Source organism: Dryobates pubescens, chromosome 10 (assembly GCF_014839835.1).
Source record: "Dryobates pubescens isolate bDryPub1 chromosome 10, bDryPub1.pri, whole genome shotgun sequence".
Taxonomy (NCBI): Eukaryota; Metazoa; Chordata; class Aves; order Piciformes; family Picidae; genus Dryobates; species Dryobates pubescens.
Window position 1 is genome coordinate 30,244,042 of NC_071621.1, and position 13,553 is coordinate 30,257,594.

The following is a 13,553-nucleotide window of genomic DNA, read 5'->3' on the forward strand; positions in this document are numbered from 1 at the left end:
GGTGAGCGCCAACACTGAATGGTACAACGTTTGATCCACGTGGTTTACTGACACTGCAACCTGTTGCCAAGCAGTAGCCCTGCCCAGGGGTTGAACAGCACAGTACTGTACAGCCCTATCTGTCTGCATGTAGTGTATTTATAACTAAAAGCTATTACAATTATTACAGTGACTCCTGTTTCAATATATACATCAGTATAAAACACTACCCCAAAACAACTTTTGCATTTCAAACAATTTTTAACCACTTCATCAAACAATGCATCTGCAGAATTAAAAACAACAAAATCAATCCAAATCAATGGTGATTGCCAACAGTACAGCATCTCTATGGTATGTTTCCTAATGGATGAGAGAACGGAAATGTATTAAAATCAATTCAAATAAGTATCACAAAACATAATTAATGTTAGAGCAGTTCAAGGATTCCCAGTTTGTCAGTATCTAACTCTAAGCAGTGCTACCCAAATACAGTATAAGCCATTTAGTGTTTCTACAATGAGAAGAAAACATTCAAATATTAAAGCTGTGACAAACACACAAAAGCAAGGAAAGAGAATTTGTTCTGTACTCGTCCCTGTTGCAGCAAGGCACAGCGTGTCAGGAGTTGGCACTCAGTGCATGGTGTGTGCTGTTATACCCAGCTACAACTGTGGAAGACAACTGAAATGGAATCAGCTCTGAATTTCCTTGCTGTTGTGGTTTTCAGTCAGACCATTCAAGTTACAACAACTTAGTGTCTTTTTCTCCTGAAGGGAAGAAGAGAGAAGAATTCATAATGAAACTGTAAAAATGCTACTAAAACCCTTATCTTGGACACAATATACCGCTTTAGGAGCTACCGTGTCATTGCACAATACAAGTGGCCTATTAGTCACTGAATTGGTGGTGTAGCAGAATGTGTTTGTCACTGTGGATGTGTGTTGAAAACTGGTGTTTTAAACCCTGCCTGTAACAGCAGAACAAGCCACGAACAACTCTGTGTATTTCAAACACTAGTATCCTTACACGTAGTAGTAAAAGTACATTTCTAGTGGCAAATTTCAAATCTCTGCCTCTGCTGCATCAGCTCTGTTTTAAAATGAGACTTGGTTCAGAGTTGTCATTCTTTACATTATCCTAAATCAGAACTATTTCTGAAGCATTAAAAAAAAAATCCATACAGTAATAATAAGGGATGTTTTCTTTTGGCCTTGTTTTGCTGATTCACTCTTAACTTGAAAAAGAAGAAGTGTTTAAAAACAAAACCAAAACACCCTTAAAAATCTCTCCTCAGGAGAAGTCCCTGCTAGCTGAGATTTTCTTTCAAAACCAAGTTTCACACTTCCAATGTCTTTATAGTCATGTTACACACTCTTGGAAGTAAAGGCTTACGCTGAGAATGGTGAGAAGCCCTTAATTACAGAGGTGTTAACTGGTGACACTGTTTTTCATCAGAAAAAAACCCCAACCCCAAAGCCCCACGAGACTTCATAGCTTATACTGAAAGTTTGATTCATGCTCATTTTGTTCATTTAAAAATACTCTTTGGAAGCTGTGTCATCTCCTGCAAACAACTTAGTGATACATCTTTTCCTGTTAAAATAAAGCTAATTCATATTCACCTCTACCCCATGCTAAGCTCTACTACTAATATACATCTTCATTACCTGCTCATGTCACCATCTAACACATAGCTTTACATTCTTCTACATATAGTGCCCAGGGCTTATTTTTCACCAAACAGAATTTGATAACAATTACACTTAGGAGTTTTTCTTGAAGATTTCCTTTTTCTTTCTCTCTCTCTCTCTCTCTCTTTTATTTTTGGTGTTCCAGCCTTTTCATTGCAGCTCAGAGTGACAGCAATAGTTCAGACTATTTCCATGCTACCCTCAGAAAAAACTTTCTGAGAAAGTTCATTTTTATTCCCATTCAGGCCTTTCGAAGCTAAGCTTGCTCAGATATCAACACAGCAAAAGCAGAAGAGAGATTAGATGCATCAGTCATTTTCAAAACAGATTCTGCTACTTTCAAATGCATTTCAGGATTGCACACGTGACACTTCGTATTCTACCTTTTTACCTCACTGCAATCAGACTCTAATTAAAAATCTTGCAAATAAGCATGGAAAAATAAGCCACTGGTCATGAATTCTAATGATTACATTCAAAGCTAGCCTTTAAAAAGAAATTTAAAAGTTACAGGCAAAACATACTGGTTTATGTATTCTAGCTTATCAGGCTACAATAGGCATGTTTTAAGTATTAAAAAACAAAAAGAGCAGACAATTCAGATTTAAATAAGACTATGTGAAGTCAGGGAAAAAAAAAACCCCAACAACAAACCCTTGGATTTCACTATGAAAAACAAAGAGAAGAAGAGAACACCTATGATTACTTCCCATGCTACAGCTACAGTTAAACCAGCTAACAAAAATAATCTAACTATTTTTGACAAACAAAAGTTAGGCTAGAATATGTGGGCAACAAAGTTCATATATGTTTCTATGTAAAAGGACTCATGGTTTACTATAACATAGAATATGAACAAGAGCACTTTGTGACTAATGAAAGAGCTACTAGTAGAAACACAATGCCAAACGGTCTTCAGCCCTCCTTTAAGTCGTATCTCCAAATCAGTATTGACTTCTTTTGACCAGATACATCATTTTTGGCTTGTCACCCCAGTATGTCATGTTTTACCACTTGCCACAGGCAGCAGGAGACAACTAGCTGAGCAAACTACAAGCAGTGACATGCAGAAATTAACCCTCAAATCGGAGTACTTAGATAAAATGATATGCAAGCATACATGAGGACAAAAGGAATGGCATTCGTCATCCAAACAGGCTCATCGTCCCTCCCCACCCCCCTTGAACAGTAGTTGCAACAGCAATAGAAAAAGATCAAGAAGATCTTCAGAGTCAACTGTGGAAAAAAGTCAGCAATATATAACAGCAGCGATGGGCAAGGAAGAGCAAAACGAAAGAATCTCGTTGAGTGTTTGTTCATTTACTTTTTCTGAGCACAAGCCACAGTGCACCACACTGGCTTGCTCTGAACTTCAGATACAGATGTCCTAATCTCCTTAGATCCTTCACAGATTTAGAATTCAGTCTCCCTGAGGCCCCTATAACCAAGTAAGAAAACTCTCTTTATCTAGCTTGGTGGCTGCCAAGACAGATTCCATGTCATTAAGGATGTCAGAGCTCAAAGCCTCTTGCAGACTTGGCATCAGTTCTTCTCCTTCTATATTCATCCCATCTCCTTCCAGTGTCCCAAGGTCCACATTCGTCCCTGGAATGGCTTCCAGGTAGTCTGGGAAACGGTTCTGATGGGACGGTATGTTACTTTGGCTGATACTGTCACCTAGTTATAACACAAAGCAAGGCAGACATTAAATACACTGGAAGTACCTAGCACACAGTTTAGCAGGACAACTGGTTCAAAGGTTAATCCTGTATCTCTTGCATCATACAAGCAATATGATTCATAGAAATTCATCACGAAACCCAAAGATGACTTGATTGCTTGCAGATGTACCAAGAACATGCCTTTGTTTCCAGTTTTTCCACTTACTGACACAAATCTCTACAGATCTTTGATGTCATTTAGCAGATGTTAATTGTTACACTTACAGGAAAATTTGTGATCATCCCAAGGCAGAGGCTGAGGGAGCTGGGGCTGTTTAGCCTGGAGAAGAGGAGGCTCAGGGGAGGCCTTTTTGCTCTCTACAACTACTGAAAGGAGGTTGTAGTTAGGTGGGGGTTGGTCTCTTCTCACAGGCAACCAGGGGCAGAACGAGAGACACAGTCTCAAGCTGCACCAGGGGAAGTTTACATACATAGAATACATAGAATAGAATACATAGAATAAACCAGGTTGGAAGAGACCTTCAAGATCATCGCGTCCAACCCATCAACCAATCCAACACCGCCCAAGCAACTAACCCACAGCACCAAGCACCCTGTCAAGTCTTCTCCTAAAAACCTCCAGTGATGGTGACTCCACCACCTCCCCAGGCAGCCCATTCCAATGTGCAATCACTCTTTCTGTATAGAACTTTTTTCTAACATCCAGCCTGTATCTCCCCTGGCGCAGCCTGAGACTGTGTCCTCTTGTTCTGGTACTGCTTGCCTGGGAGAAGAGACCAACATCCGTCTGTCTACAACCTCCCAAAATGGCAAAACCATCCATTTAGGCTCAAGGTGAGGAGAAAGTTCTTTACAGGAAGAGTAATTTGCCATTGGAATGTGATGCCCAGGGAGGTGGTGGAGTCACCGTCCCTGGAGGTTTCAAAAAGGGATTGGACGTGGCACTTGAAGCCATGGTTTAGTTAGTCCTGAGGTGTTGGGTGATAGGTTGCACTTGATGATCTCTGAGGCCTTTTCCAACCTTATTGATTCTATGAGGATAGAGCTGATTACACATTTTTCACAAGCCTAACTAAAATTATTTCTATTACCGAAAATTAATAGGTTAGAAAAACAATGCAGTGAGTATTGCAGCTTTTCAGAGCCGCCTGCTTTCATCACTAACAGGCACAAATGTACTGGGAAAACATGCATTAAGGATGTGCTTGAAAACAGACCTGTGTCCATCTCATCAACACTGTTCAGGAAGTCATCGGGGGTCCTGGGTACACTATAACTGCTCATGCTAAGTCCACTGTCCGTGCTTTCGTCTCTGGAGTGATATGTTCCACTGTAATGGAAGAAAGGGAGAAAAAATATGAGGGTAGAGTACTGAAGAAATTAGAATAAATGCTTGCTTTTGAACTAATTCAAAGGCTTGGCAAATAGTGCTGTCACAAGAAATCCTCTGTTCTGACAAAACCCTGAAGCCCTTGGCTGTGTGAGACACCTGCGGTTTACTTCATGCAGACCTTTTCCAATTAAAACCATATTATTTCGATCCAGTTTCACGTGATGAGAGCATATTTAAGCAGCTTTACAAAACTGCCTACCTGTGTTCTGCATTGTTTTACACTTTTTGCACCCACCCACAGCTAAAAATGTTTGGAAGCATATAACAGACAGTCCCTAATGATTATTGAAAAGATAACCGTAATGGCAAACCCTTTTACACTTCTATATGAAATGCTGGAACGTGTCCAGAGGAGGGCAACAAAGCTGGGGAGGGGTTTGGAGCACAAGACCTATGAGAAGAGGCCGAGGGAGCTGGGGTTGCTTAGGCCTGGAGAAGAGGAGGCTCAGGGGAGACCTTATTGGTGTCTACAGCTACCTGAAGGGAAGTTGTAGCCAGGTGGGAGTTGGTCTCTTCTGCCAGGCAGCCAGCACCAGAACAAGAGGACACAGTCTCAAGCTGCACCAGGGGAAGTTTAGGCTGGATGTTAGGAAGAAGTTCTTCATAGAGAGACTGATTGGCCATTGGAATGTGCTGCCCAGGGAGGTGGTGGAGTCACCATCACTGGAGGTGTTTAGGAAGAGACTGGATGGGGCGCTTGGTGCCATGGTTTAGTTGATTAGATGGTGTTGGGTGATAGGTTGGGCTTGATGATCTCAAAGGTCTTTTCCAACCTGGTTAATTCTATTCTAGTCTATTCTATATTTTTTTTTTCCTAGCTACTGATGTCTCTCTGTTTAATCAACCACTGAAGTGTATTTTTAGGTCATTGCTGTTATAAATAGGAGCTATAATTGGAAGTCCTTTAGCAATTCTTCAACTGCTTGCCACCATGGCATTACTACTAGTTCAGTTATACATGTCATGGCAAGAGAGCAGCCCAGCATAAATCAAACACTGGTACAGAAGCCATCCTGTAAACAAACCCTGTTCAGCATGATCCTGTTGACAGAACAATTAACAAAACAGTGGTGGCACAGGGCCTCACATGCATTTGCCATTTTACTGCTAGTGCAGCTAGCAAGACCAAGAAAGCTGCACTGGGAAATCTGTGTGGGAGGGGAAGAGGGGGAAATACATCAGTGCATTGAGTTCAGATAGCAAGGTCTTTGTAGCAGGGGAACTTCAAGGGTGGCCTCTGTGAGGAGACACCAAGAGCTGACTCCATGCATGCAGAGTGATCCTACTGCTGTCCAAAGCTGAGCCCATGAGTGATGCAAGTTGTACCTTTGTGATAATGTATTTTTAAAAGGGTAAAAAAAATCCACTGGGCAGCAGCTGAGAATGAGGAGTGAGAACAGGGTAAAGAAACAGCTCTGCAGACACCAAGGTCAGTGAAGGAAGAGGGAGGAGGAAGTGCCCCAGGTGTCAGAGCAAATTCCTCTGCAGCCCATAGAGAACATCATGATGACACAAGGTGTCTCCCTGCAGCCCCCTGAGGGCCCTCAATTGCAACAGATTAATGTGCCCTGAAGGAAGCTGCAGCCTCTTGGGAGTCCACGGTGGGGCAGGTTCCTGGCAGGAGCTGTGACCCACGGGGAAGAGCCCAAGAAATGCACAGGTATTTCTGGTAGGAACTGTGGCCTCTGCAAAGAGCTGCAGAAGTACACCATTACCTCCCTTCCCCTGCACCTCTTAAATCCAAGCTTCACAAGGTATTACCAAAAGTCGTTATTTCTTCTGGTTGGGGGAGCATTCCCTGACAATCCTGACTGATTTTCCAGCTTGAATGCTACACAAAGACCAACTTAACTTACACTTCAAATTAGCATTAGAAGAGAAAACATAATGTGCTCATGAAATCCATGGAGTATGTGTTTTTGTCAAGCATGGGGCATCAGACAACAGCTGAGCAGCTATTCAGCTCTGTGTAAGCAGAATGCCATCAGCCATGACTGTATATACAGATAAGATTTCACAAAGACATCTTTGCCATACAAGACATAAACCTAACAGTTATTTATAGTCAAATCATAAATATTTTTTTAAAGAGTGATTTAAAAAGCAGTATCACTGCTCACTGCATAACAATCCTAATAATTAAGCTATTTAAAACTGCGGTGAAAAATATGCTGGTTTACTCTGTGGGACAAAACACCAAACCCAGAAGTGAGACTATGCTAACTAAATCATTCTTGAGTCCTGTGTCCAGTTCTGGGCCCCTCAGTTTAGGAAAGATGTTGAGTTGCTGGAATGAGTCCAGAGAAGGGCAACAAAGCTGGGGAGGGGTTTGGAGCACAAGCCCTATGAGGAGAGGCTGAGGGAGCTGGGGTTGCTTAGCCTGGATGGAGAAGAGGAGGCTCAGGGGAGACCTTATTGCTCTCTACAACTACCTGAAGGGAGGTTGTAGCCAGGTGGGGGTTGGTCTCTTCTCCCAGGCAACCAGCACCAGAACAAGAGGACACAGTCTCAAGCTGCACCAGGGGGGTTTAGGCCGGATGTTAGGAAGAAGTTCTTCATGGAGAGAGTGACTGGCCATGGGAATGGGCTGCCTAGGGAGGTGGTGGAGTCACCATCACTGGAGGTGTTTAAAAAGAGACTGGATGGGATGCTTGGTGCCATGGTTTAGCTGATTAGATGCTGTTGGGTGATAGTTTGGACTCAATGATCTTGAAAATCTTTTCCAATCTGGTTAATTCTAGACTATTCTACTCAAGAAGGCTTTGCAGCTGCTGCTCTCACACTTGGAACATCCAGCCCTTCTCTTTAAATCACTTCTTAATACACATTTCCTATTTCTTCAACAAGGATTTCTTAATTTAGTAGCCACACCACCCAGAATTACCACAGACAACTAAACCACATGACCCAAAATAGAATGGATGCTTCTTCAACTATTATTTGTTCAAATATGTGTACAGAAAAGAATAAATCCCAATTTAGGAATTAAACAGAGAATTACTGTCACTGCCAATATAAATCTAATAAAAATATATAAAAAGAGTAGTAAACCAAAAGATGAAATAGTCTAATTAAAACAAACCAACCAAGTGTGCATGTGTGGATGTCTCATTCATAAAAGAAAATTCCAGTGACAGTAGTGAAGCCAGCAAGCAGGAGGTAACACTGTGCAAATGAAAACACTGCTGTACATTTTCACAAGTTCACAGAATCACCAAGGTTGGAAGAGACCTCAAAGATCATTGAGTCCAACCTGTCACCACAGACCTCATGACTAGACCATGGCACCAAGTGCTACGTCCAATCTCCCCTTGAACACCTCCAGGGATGGTGACTCCACCACCTCCCTGGGCAGCACATTCCAATGGCCAACAACTCTCTCAGTGAAGACTTTCTCCTCACCTAAAGCCTAAACTTCCCCTGGTGCAGTTTGAGATTGTGTCCTCTTGTTCTGGTGCTGGTTGCCTGGGAGAAGAGACCAACTCCCTCCTGGCTACAACCTCCCTTCAGGTGGTTGTAGAGTGCAATAAAGTCTCCCCAGAGCCTCCTCTTCTCCATCCAGGCTAAACAACCCCAGCTCCCTCAGCCTCTCCTCATAGGGTTTGTGCTCGAGGCCTCTCCCCAGCCTCCTTGCCCTGCTCTGGATACATTCAAATCTCTCCACTGTAGCAATTTTTTTTTGCTAACTTTTTTTTGATGTTCTGATTATGCAGGCAGTGGAAAATACTTGACTACCTAAATTTTGGATAACCAACTTTGGTAGTGGGCTGGAACATCTCTCCTAAGAGAACAGGCTGAGAGAGCTGGCATTGTTCAGCCTGGAGTAACAAAGGCTTCAGGGAGAGTTTATTGTGGCCTTTCAGTACTTAAAGGAGCCCTGTGAGAAAGGTGGGGACAGACTTTTTTCACAAGGACTTGTAGGAACAGGACAAAAGGAAATGGTTTTAATCTAAGAGAGTAGTTTCAGACTAGACACAAGGAAGAAATTTTTTTACAATGAGGATGGTGAAAGACTGCAGCAGGTTGCTTGGGAAGTGGCAGATGCCCTGTCCCTGGAAAAATGCAAGTTCAGTTTGGATGAGGCACTGAGCAACCCAGTCTAGTTAAAGATGTCCTTGCTCACTGCAGGGAGTGTTGGGCAGGATGACCTGTAAAGGAACCTTCCAACCCAAACTATTCTATGACTCCACCTAAAGCTCATAGGACTGCCTCACCAGGAACTTTATATATACCCTAAGAAGACTGAAAGAAGCATTTCTCCAACATAAGGCACAAAGAAATCTTTAGGGCAAAACTACTGGACTTCTTAGGGAGTTTGACAGCAAAACACTACTCTTTTCCCTGTGCAAGGCTTTCTTTTTTCAACATATACAGAACACTGCATACTTTGAGACAGAAACAGCTCTTCTGCTCTCACAGTAACATACACAACACCAGCACCGACAATGCTTCATGCAGTAGGAGAAAAAGCTTAGTAGCAACAGATGTTGTTTATATAACTCAAGGCATATGAATGGCAACAGATTCTATTGACAAGATGGAAAGTATGTTCTTGCACCATCACCACTGAACTTTACTTTTGAGAGTTGGAGTGAGGACAGAGTATATGAAATGACAGAGAATTCTCCTGGAAAAGGCAGGAAATGAAGGAAACTAATCTGATGGAGCATCAATTATTGGAACAGTTACATACAACTGCAGCACACCTTTGGGGATGAAAAATCCAGGTGTGAGGTACCAGTGACATTGAGTTATTTAAAATAATGCAGGAAGGGATTTATAACTGCAGCAAAGGTTTGCAAAGATTTTAACAGTTTTCAGTATCTGAATTTAAGGCAGGCATTTTTGCTTGCCCCACTCCAAAATCACATGGACTTTTTACGACACAAGGAGGTTTGAAACTATATACACATCTAAGTGCCGGGTTCTACATGCTGGCCACAGCAACCCCATGCAGTGCTACTGGCAGGGGGCAGAGTGGCTGGAGAGTGGCCAGGCAGAAAGGGACCTGGGGGTACTGGTTGATAGTAGGCTGAACATGAGCCAGCAGTGTGCACAGGTGGCCAAGAAGGCCAATGGCATCCTGGCCTGTATCAGGAACAGTGTGGCCAGCAGGAGCAGGGAGGTCATTCTGCCCCTGTACTCAGCACTGGTTAGGCCACACCTTGAGTATTGTGTCCAGTTCTGGGCCCCTCAGTTTAGGAAAGATGTTGAGTTGCTGGAATGTGTCCAGAGAAGGGCAACAAAGCTGGGGAGGGGTTTGGAGCACAACCCTATGAGGAGAGGCTGAGGGAGCTGGGGTTGCTTATCCTGGATGAAGAAGAGGAGGCTCAGAGGAGACCTTATTGCTCTCTACAACTCCCTGAAGGGAGGTTGTAGCCAGGTGGGGATTGGTCTCTTCTGCCAGGCAAGCAGCACCAGAACAAGAGGACACAGTCTCAAGCTGCACCAGGGGAGGTTTAGGCTGGATGTTAGGAAGAAGTTCTTCATAGAGAGAGTGATTGGCCATTGGAATGGGCTGCCCAGGGAGGTGGTGGAGTCACCATCACTGGAGGTGTTTAGGAAGAGACTGGATGGGATGCTTGGTGCCAGGGTTTAGTTGATTAGATGGTGTTGGATGATAGGTTGGACTTGATGATCTCAAAGGACTTTTCCAACCTGGTTAATTCTATTCTATACTGGTGACAAAAACTATGGAAGCTAAGTCTTACACTGAAAGACTTCTATGGGGTTTTCCATGGTATAACAACATACCATTAAAGAGGAGAATGAGCATATTGTTATCCTTCACAAAGCACCCTACAATTAGGCTAGCATTTCAAGGTAATGCAGAGAAGTAGCAGTGAACTCTGAGAGAACAGAGTTTTTCTTTTATAATAGGGGATACTAAATTGACATTGGTGTAGAACACTGACAATATATAACCCAATTAAGAGCTACAAAATTAACTACACCAACTCAACTACCTGATCCCATTGAGACATTAAGTTTTTGCTTCATTAATTAAAAGTTTATGTATGGTTTTCATATTTTCTTACCAGCATACTAAATTACTGATGCAACTTATCTCAAACTGCAGCAATTTCTCCAAAGTTGCAATGGTTAATATAAAGCAAGTTCAAGCTGTAATTAGAACAGTATTTCCAACAAAACAAACACTCCAGCTCAGAGGGATTAAGCAAAAAGTGGCATGAAAAAGAATAGTCCATACTGTAATGTTCTAAATCGTGATTAAAAGACCCACTTCAAAATCATGCAGCAATTAAAAAGAAACAGGCCACTATTTGTAGACCTAACATCAACAGAGCAAAAATACTGCTAAATTAAATACCTGAAGTGGAGGGATGAATGGAGAAACCTTAAAATGAACCTCAAGGTCTAATCCTAAATGTGCCTCACAGTTCATTTGATCTCATAGCAAGCTATTCACAAATTCTTCTGAGTCAGTAATTTGAAATGACTGTTAGTCAACAGATTATGCAGAAGCAAACATGTTATGACTTTGAATAAAAAAAAACCTTTCTGCAAGTCTGAACAGACTACTTCCTCCCACAGGAGACAGCTTTTAATCCTCAACTTTTACTAGACTTGCCATTTAAGGAAAGATTCATTTACAGCTGTGGCTTTTGGCACAGGCAGACGTTCAAAATAAACTATTACATGTACCAAACAGAACTCTAAATCAAAAATTTCCCTCTAGAAGCTACTCAGACAAACCTGTTAAGAAAAGGATCAGAACTATTTGTAGTCATTGTTCTCAGTTCCTGAGACATTCCAGGAGATGAAACAGGATTTTGAGATCCACCATCTTGTTCCATTGTTGGAAGCTGACTACGGAGAGCCAATTCCTAGAAGAGGGGGAAGGGGAGAAAGAATCAGGTTAGGCATTTGAGCACACATTTGGATACATAAACATGTGCCACTACAGGTCACTGATGCTTTTACTGTTTCTAGGTACAAGATTTAAAGGAAATTAAGTTTCTGAAAACATAGCAAGAATTTTCACTGACTTCAAAAGATAATGAGTGTTCCATCAGCCGAGTCTAGTCGTATTACAGAGACTTCACTGTAAATGCATTTATAGATACAAATATCTGTATGGTAACAAAAATCTTTCCCAGCTCACTTCAATATCCTTTTGCTAAGTCTATTCTTAAGATCAAAAAAAGAGAACTGTTAACACTATCTGACTCCTAAGTTACATCTGTCTAGCTCTGTCGACCAGCACTTTTCCCCCCATGTCTTTCAAGCTCTGATTTTGTCCCTGCGTTCCTTTTTACCTTTCTTGCTTCATTTGACAAAGTTTAAAGTCTCCCTCTGCAAGTTCTGATTTGCTTCTCTTGTTTGAGGCATGCATTTTACAATTTCTGATTGACCAGGTCAGTGATTTGTCCCATGCATGCATCTTAAAGGTCTTCAAACCCCTAACAATTTGTTAATAAAATTAAGACACTGCATTTCTGGAGTTAGGGATTTGGATTACATTTGCATTTTTATGCATTTGACTGTGCACCAACCCGGACCAATCCCTCCATATAGGTTGCCATTAATTGAATGAAAATAAGTTTTAACACAGAACACACAAAATTAAAGGTGGGTGGAGACAAGCAGCATTTAATGCAATCTCCAGTGCCCCCTCCATCTCTTTTTCAACAGGTAATCCCTGAGTTACACATGTGGACAACACAGTAATTTTCTTCAAGCAGTTCTCTGAAAACATCATCAATGGCTCACCAAATCTGTGCTTTGTTAATGCAGAAACTGGTAAAGAATCTACTGATCAGAACAAGAGGATACAGGCTCAAACTGTGCCAGGGGAAGTTTAAGCTGGAGGTGAGGAGAATGTTCTTCACAGAAAGAGTTGTTGGCCATTGGAATGTGCTGCCCAGGGAGGTGGTGGAGTCACCATCTCTGGAGGTGTTCAAAAAGAGATTGGACGTGGCACTCAAAGCCATGGTTTAGTAGTCATGAAGTGTTGGGTGACAGGTTGGACTTGATGATCTTTGAGGTCTTTTCCAACCATACTGATTCTATGATTATATGACTAGCTGGTTACCTTTATTAGTGGTATGTGACTTCCAGACTCTGCCTGGGAAACTAATCTCAGGCAAAACCAATCTTGTCTGACTACTGTAGACATTTAAGATACAAACCCCAGCCTTTTTAAAAAAGAAATCATTTTGAATTTGAGAAAGTTTAAGGTTATTTTATTTTCCAGCAGATTGTGGAACGCTGTTGACTTGCTGGAAGGTGTCCCAAAAAGGGCAAAAAAGCTGGGGAGGGGTTTGGAGCACAAGCCCTATGAGGAGAGGCTGAGGGGGCTGGGGTTGCTTAGCATGGATGTTGAAGAGGAGGCTCAGAGCAGACCTTACTGCTCTCTACAACTACCTGAAGGGAGGTTGTAGCCAGGAGGGGGTTGGTCTCTTCTGCCAGGCAGCCAGCACCAGAACAAGAGGACACAGTCTCAAGCTGCACCAAGGGAGGTTTAGGCTGGATGTTAGGAAGAAGTTCTTCATGGAGAGAGTGATTAGCAATTGGAATGGGCTGCCCAGGGAGGTGGTGGAGTCACCATCATTGGAGGTGTTTAGGAAGAGACTGGATGGGGTGCTTGGTGCCATGGTTTAGTTAATTAGATGGTGTTGGGTGATAGGTTGGACTCGATGATCTCAAAGGTCTTTTCTAACCTGGTTAATTCTATTCTATTCTATTCAAATATTGAATAGTTCCCTACCACCTGTATTTATTCCTTTGTATATACTTGACTCCCATCCCTGTGGGAGATATATTATTCTATATATTTAATAC

General features: G+C 42.2%; 1 protein-coding gene across 4 annotated transcripts in view; it reads right to left on the reverse strand.

The window, feature by feature from the left end:
- Positions 1 to 2,902: 2,902 nt before the first annotated feature.
- Positions 2,903 to 13,553, reverse strand: part of YAP1 (Yes1 associated transcriptional regulator) — a 95,146-nt gene continuing 84,495 nt past the window's right edge. For all 4 annotated transcript variants that reach the window (XM_054164739.1, XM_054164742.1, XM_054164740.1 and 1 more), the window contains 3 exons: positions 11,466 to 11,596; positions 4,573 to 4,685; positions 2,903 to 3,350 (listed from right to left, as the gene is read on the reverse strand). In XM_054164739.1, coding sequence (XP_054020714.1) covers positions 3,112 to 3,350; positions 4,573 to 4,685; positions 11,466 to 11,596 — 483 coding nt within the window. In that variant the 3' untranslated portion in view covers positions 2,903 to 3,111. The remainder of the gene's footprint in view (positions 3,351 to 4,572; positions 4,686 to 11,465; positions 11,597 to 13,553) is intronic.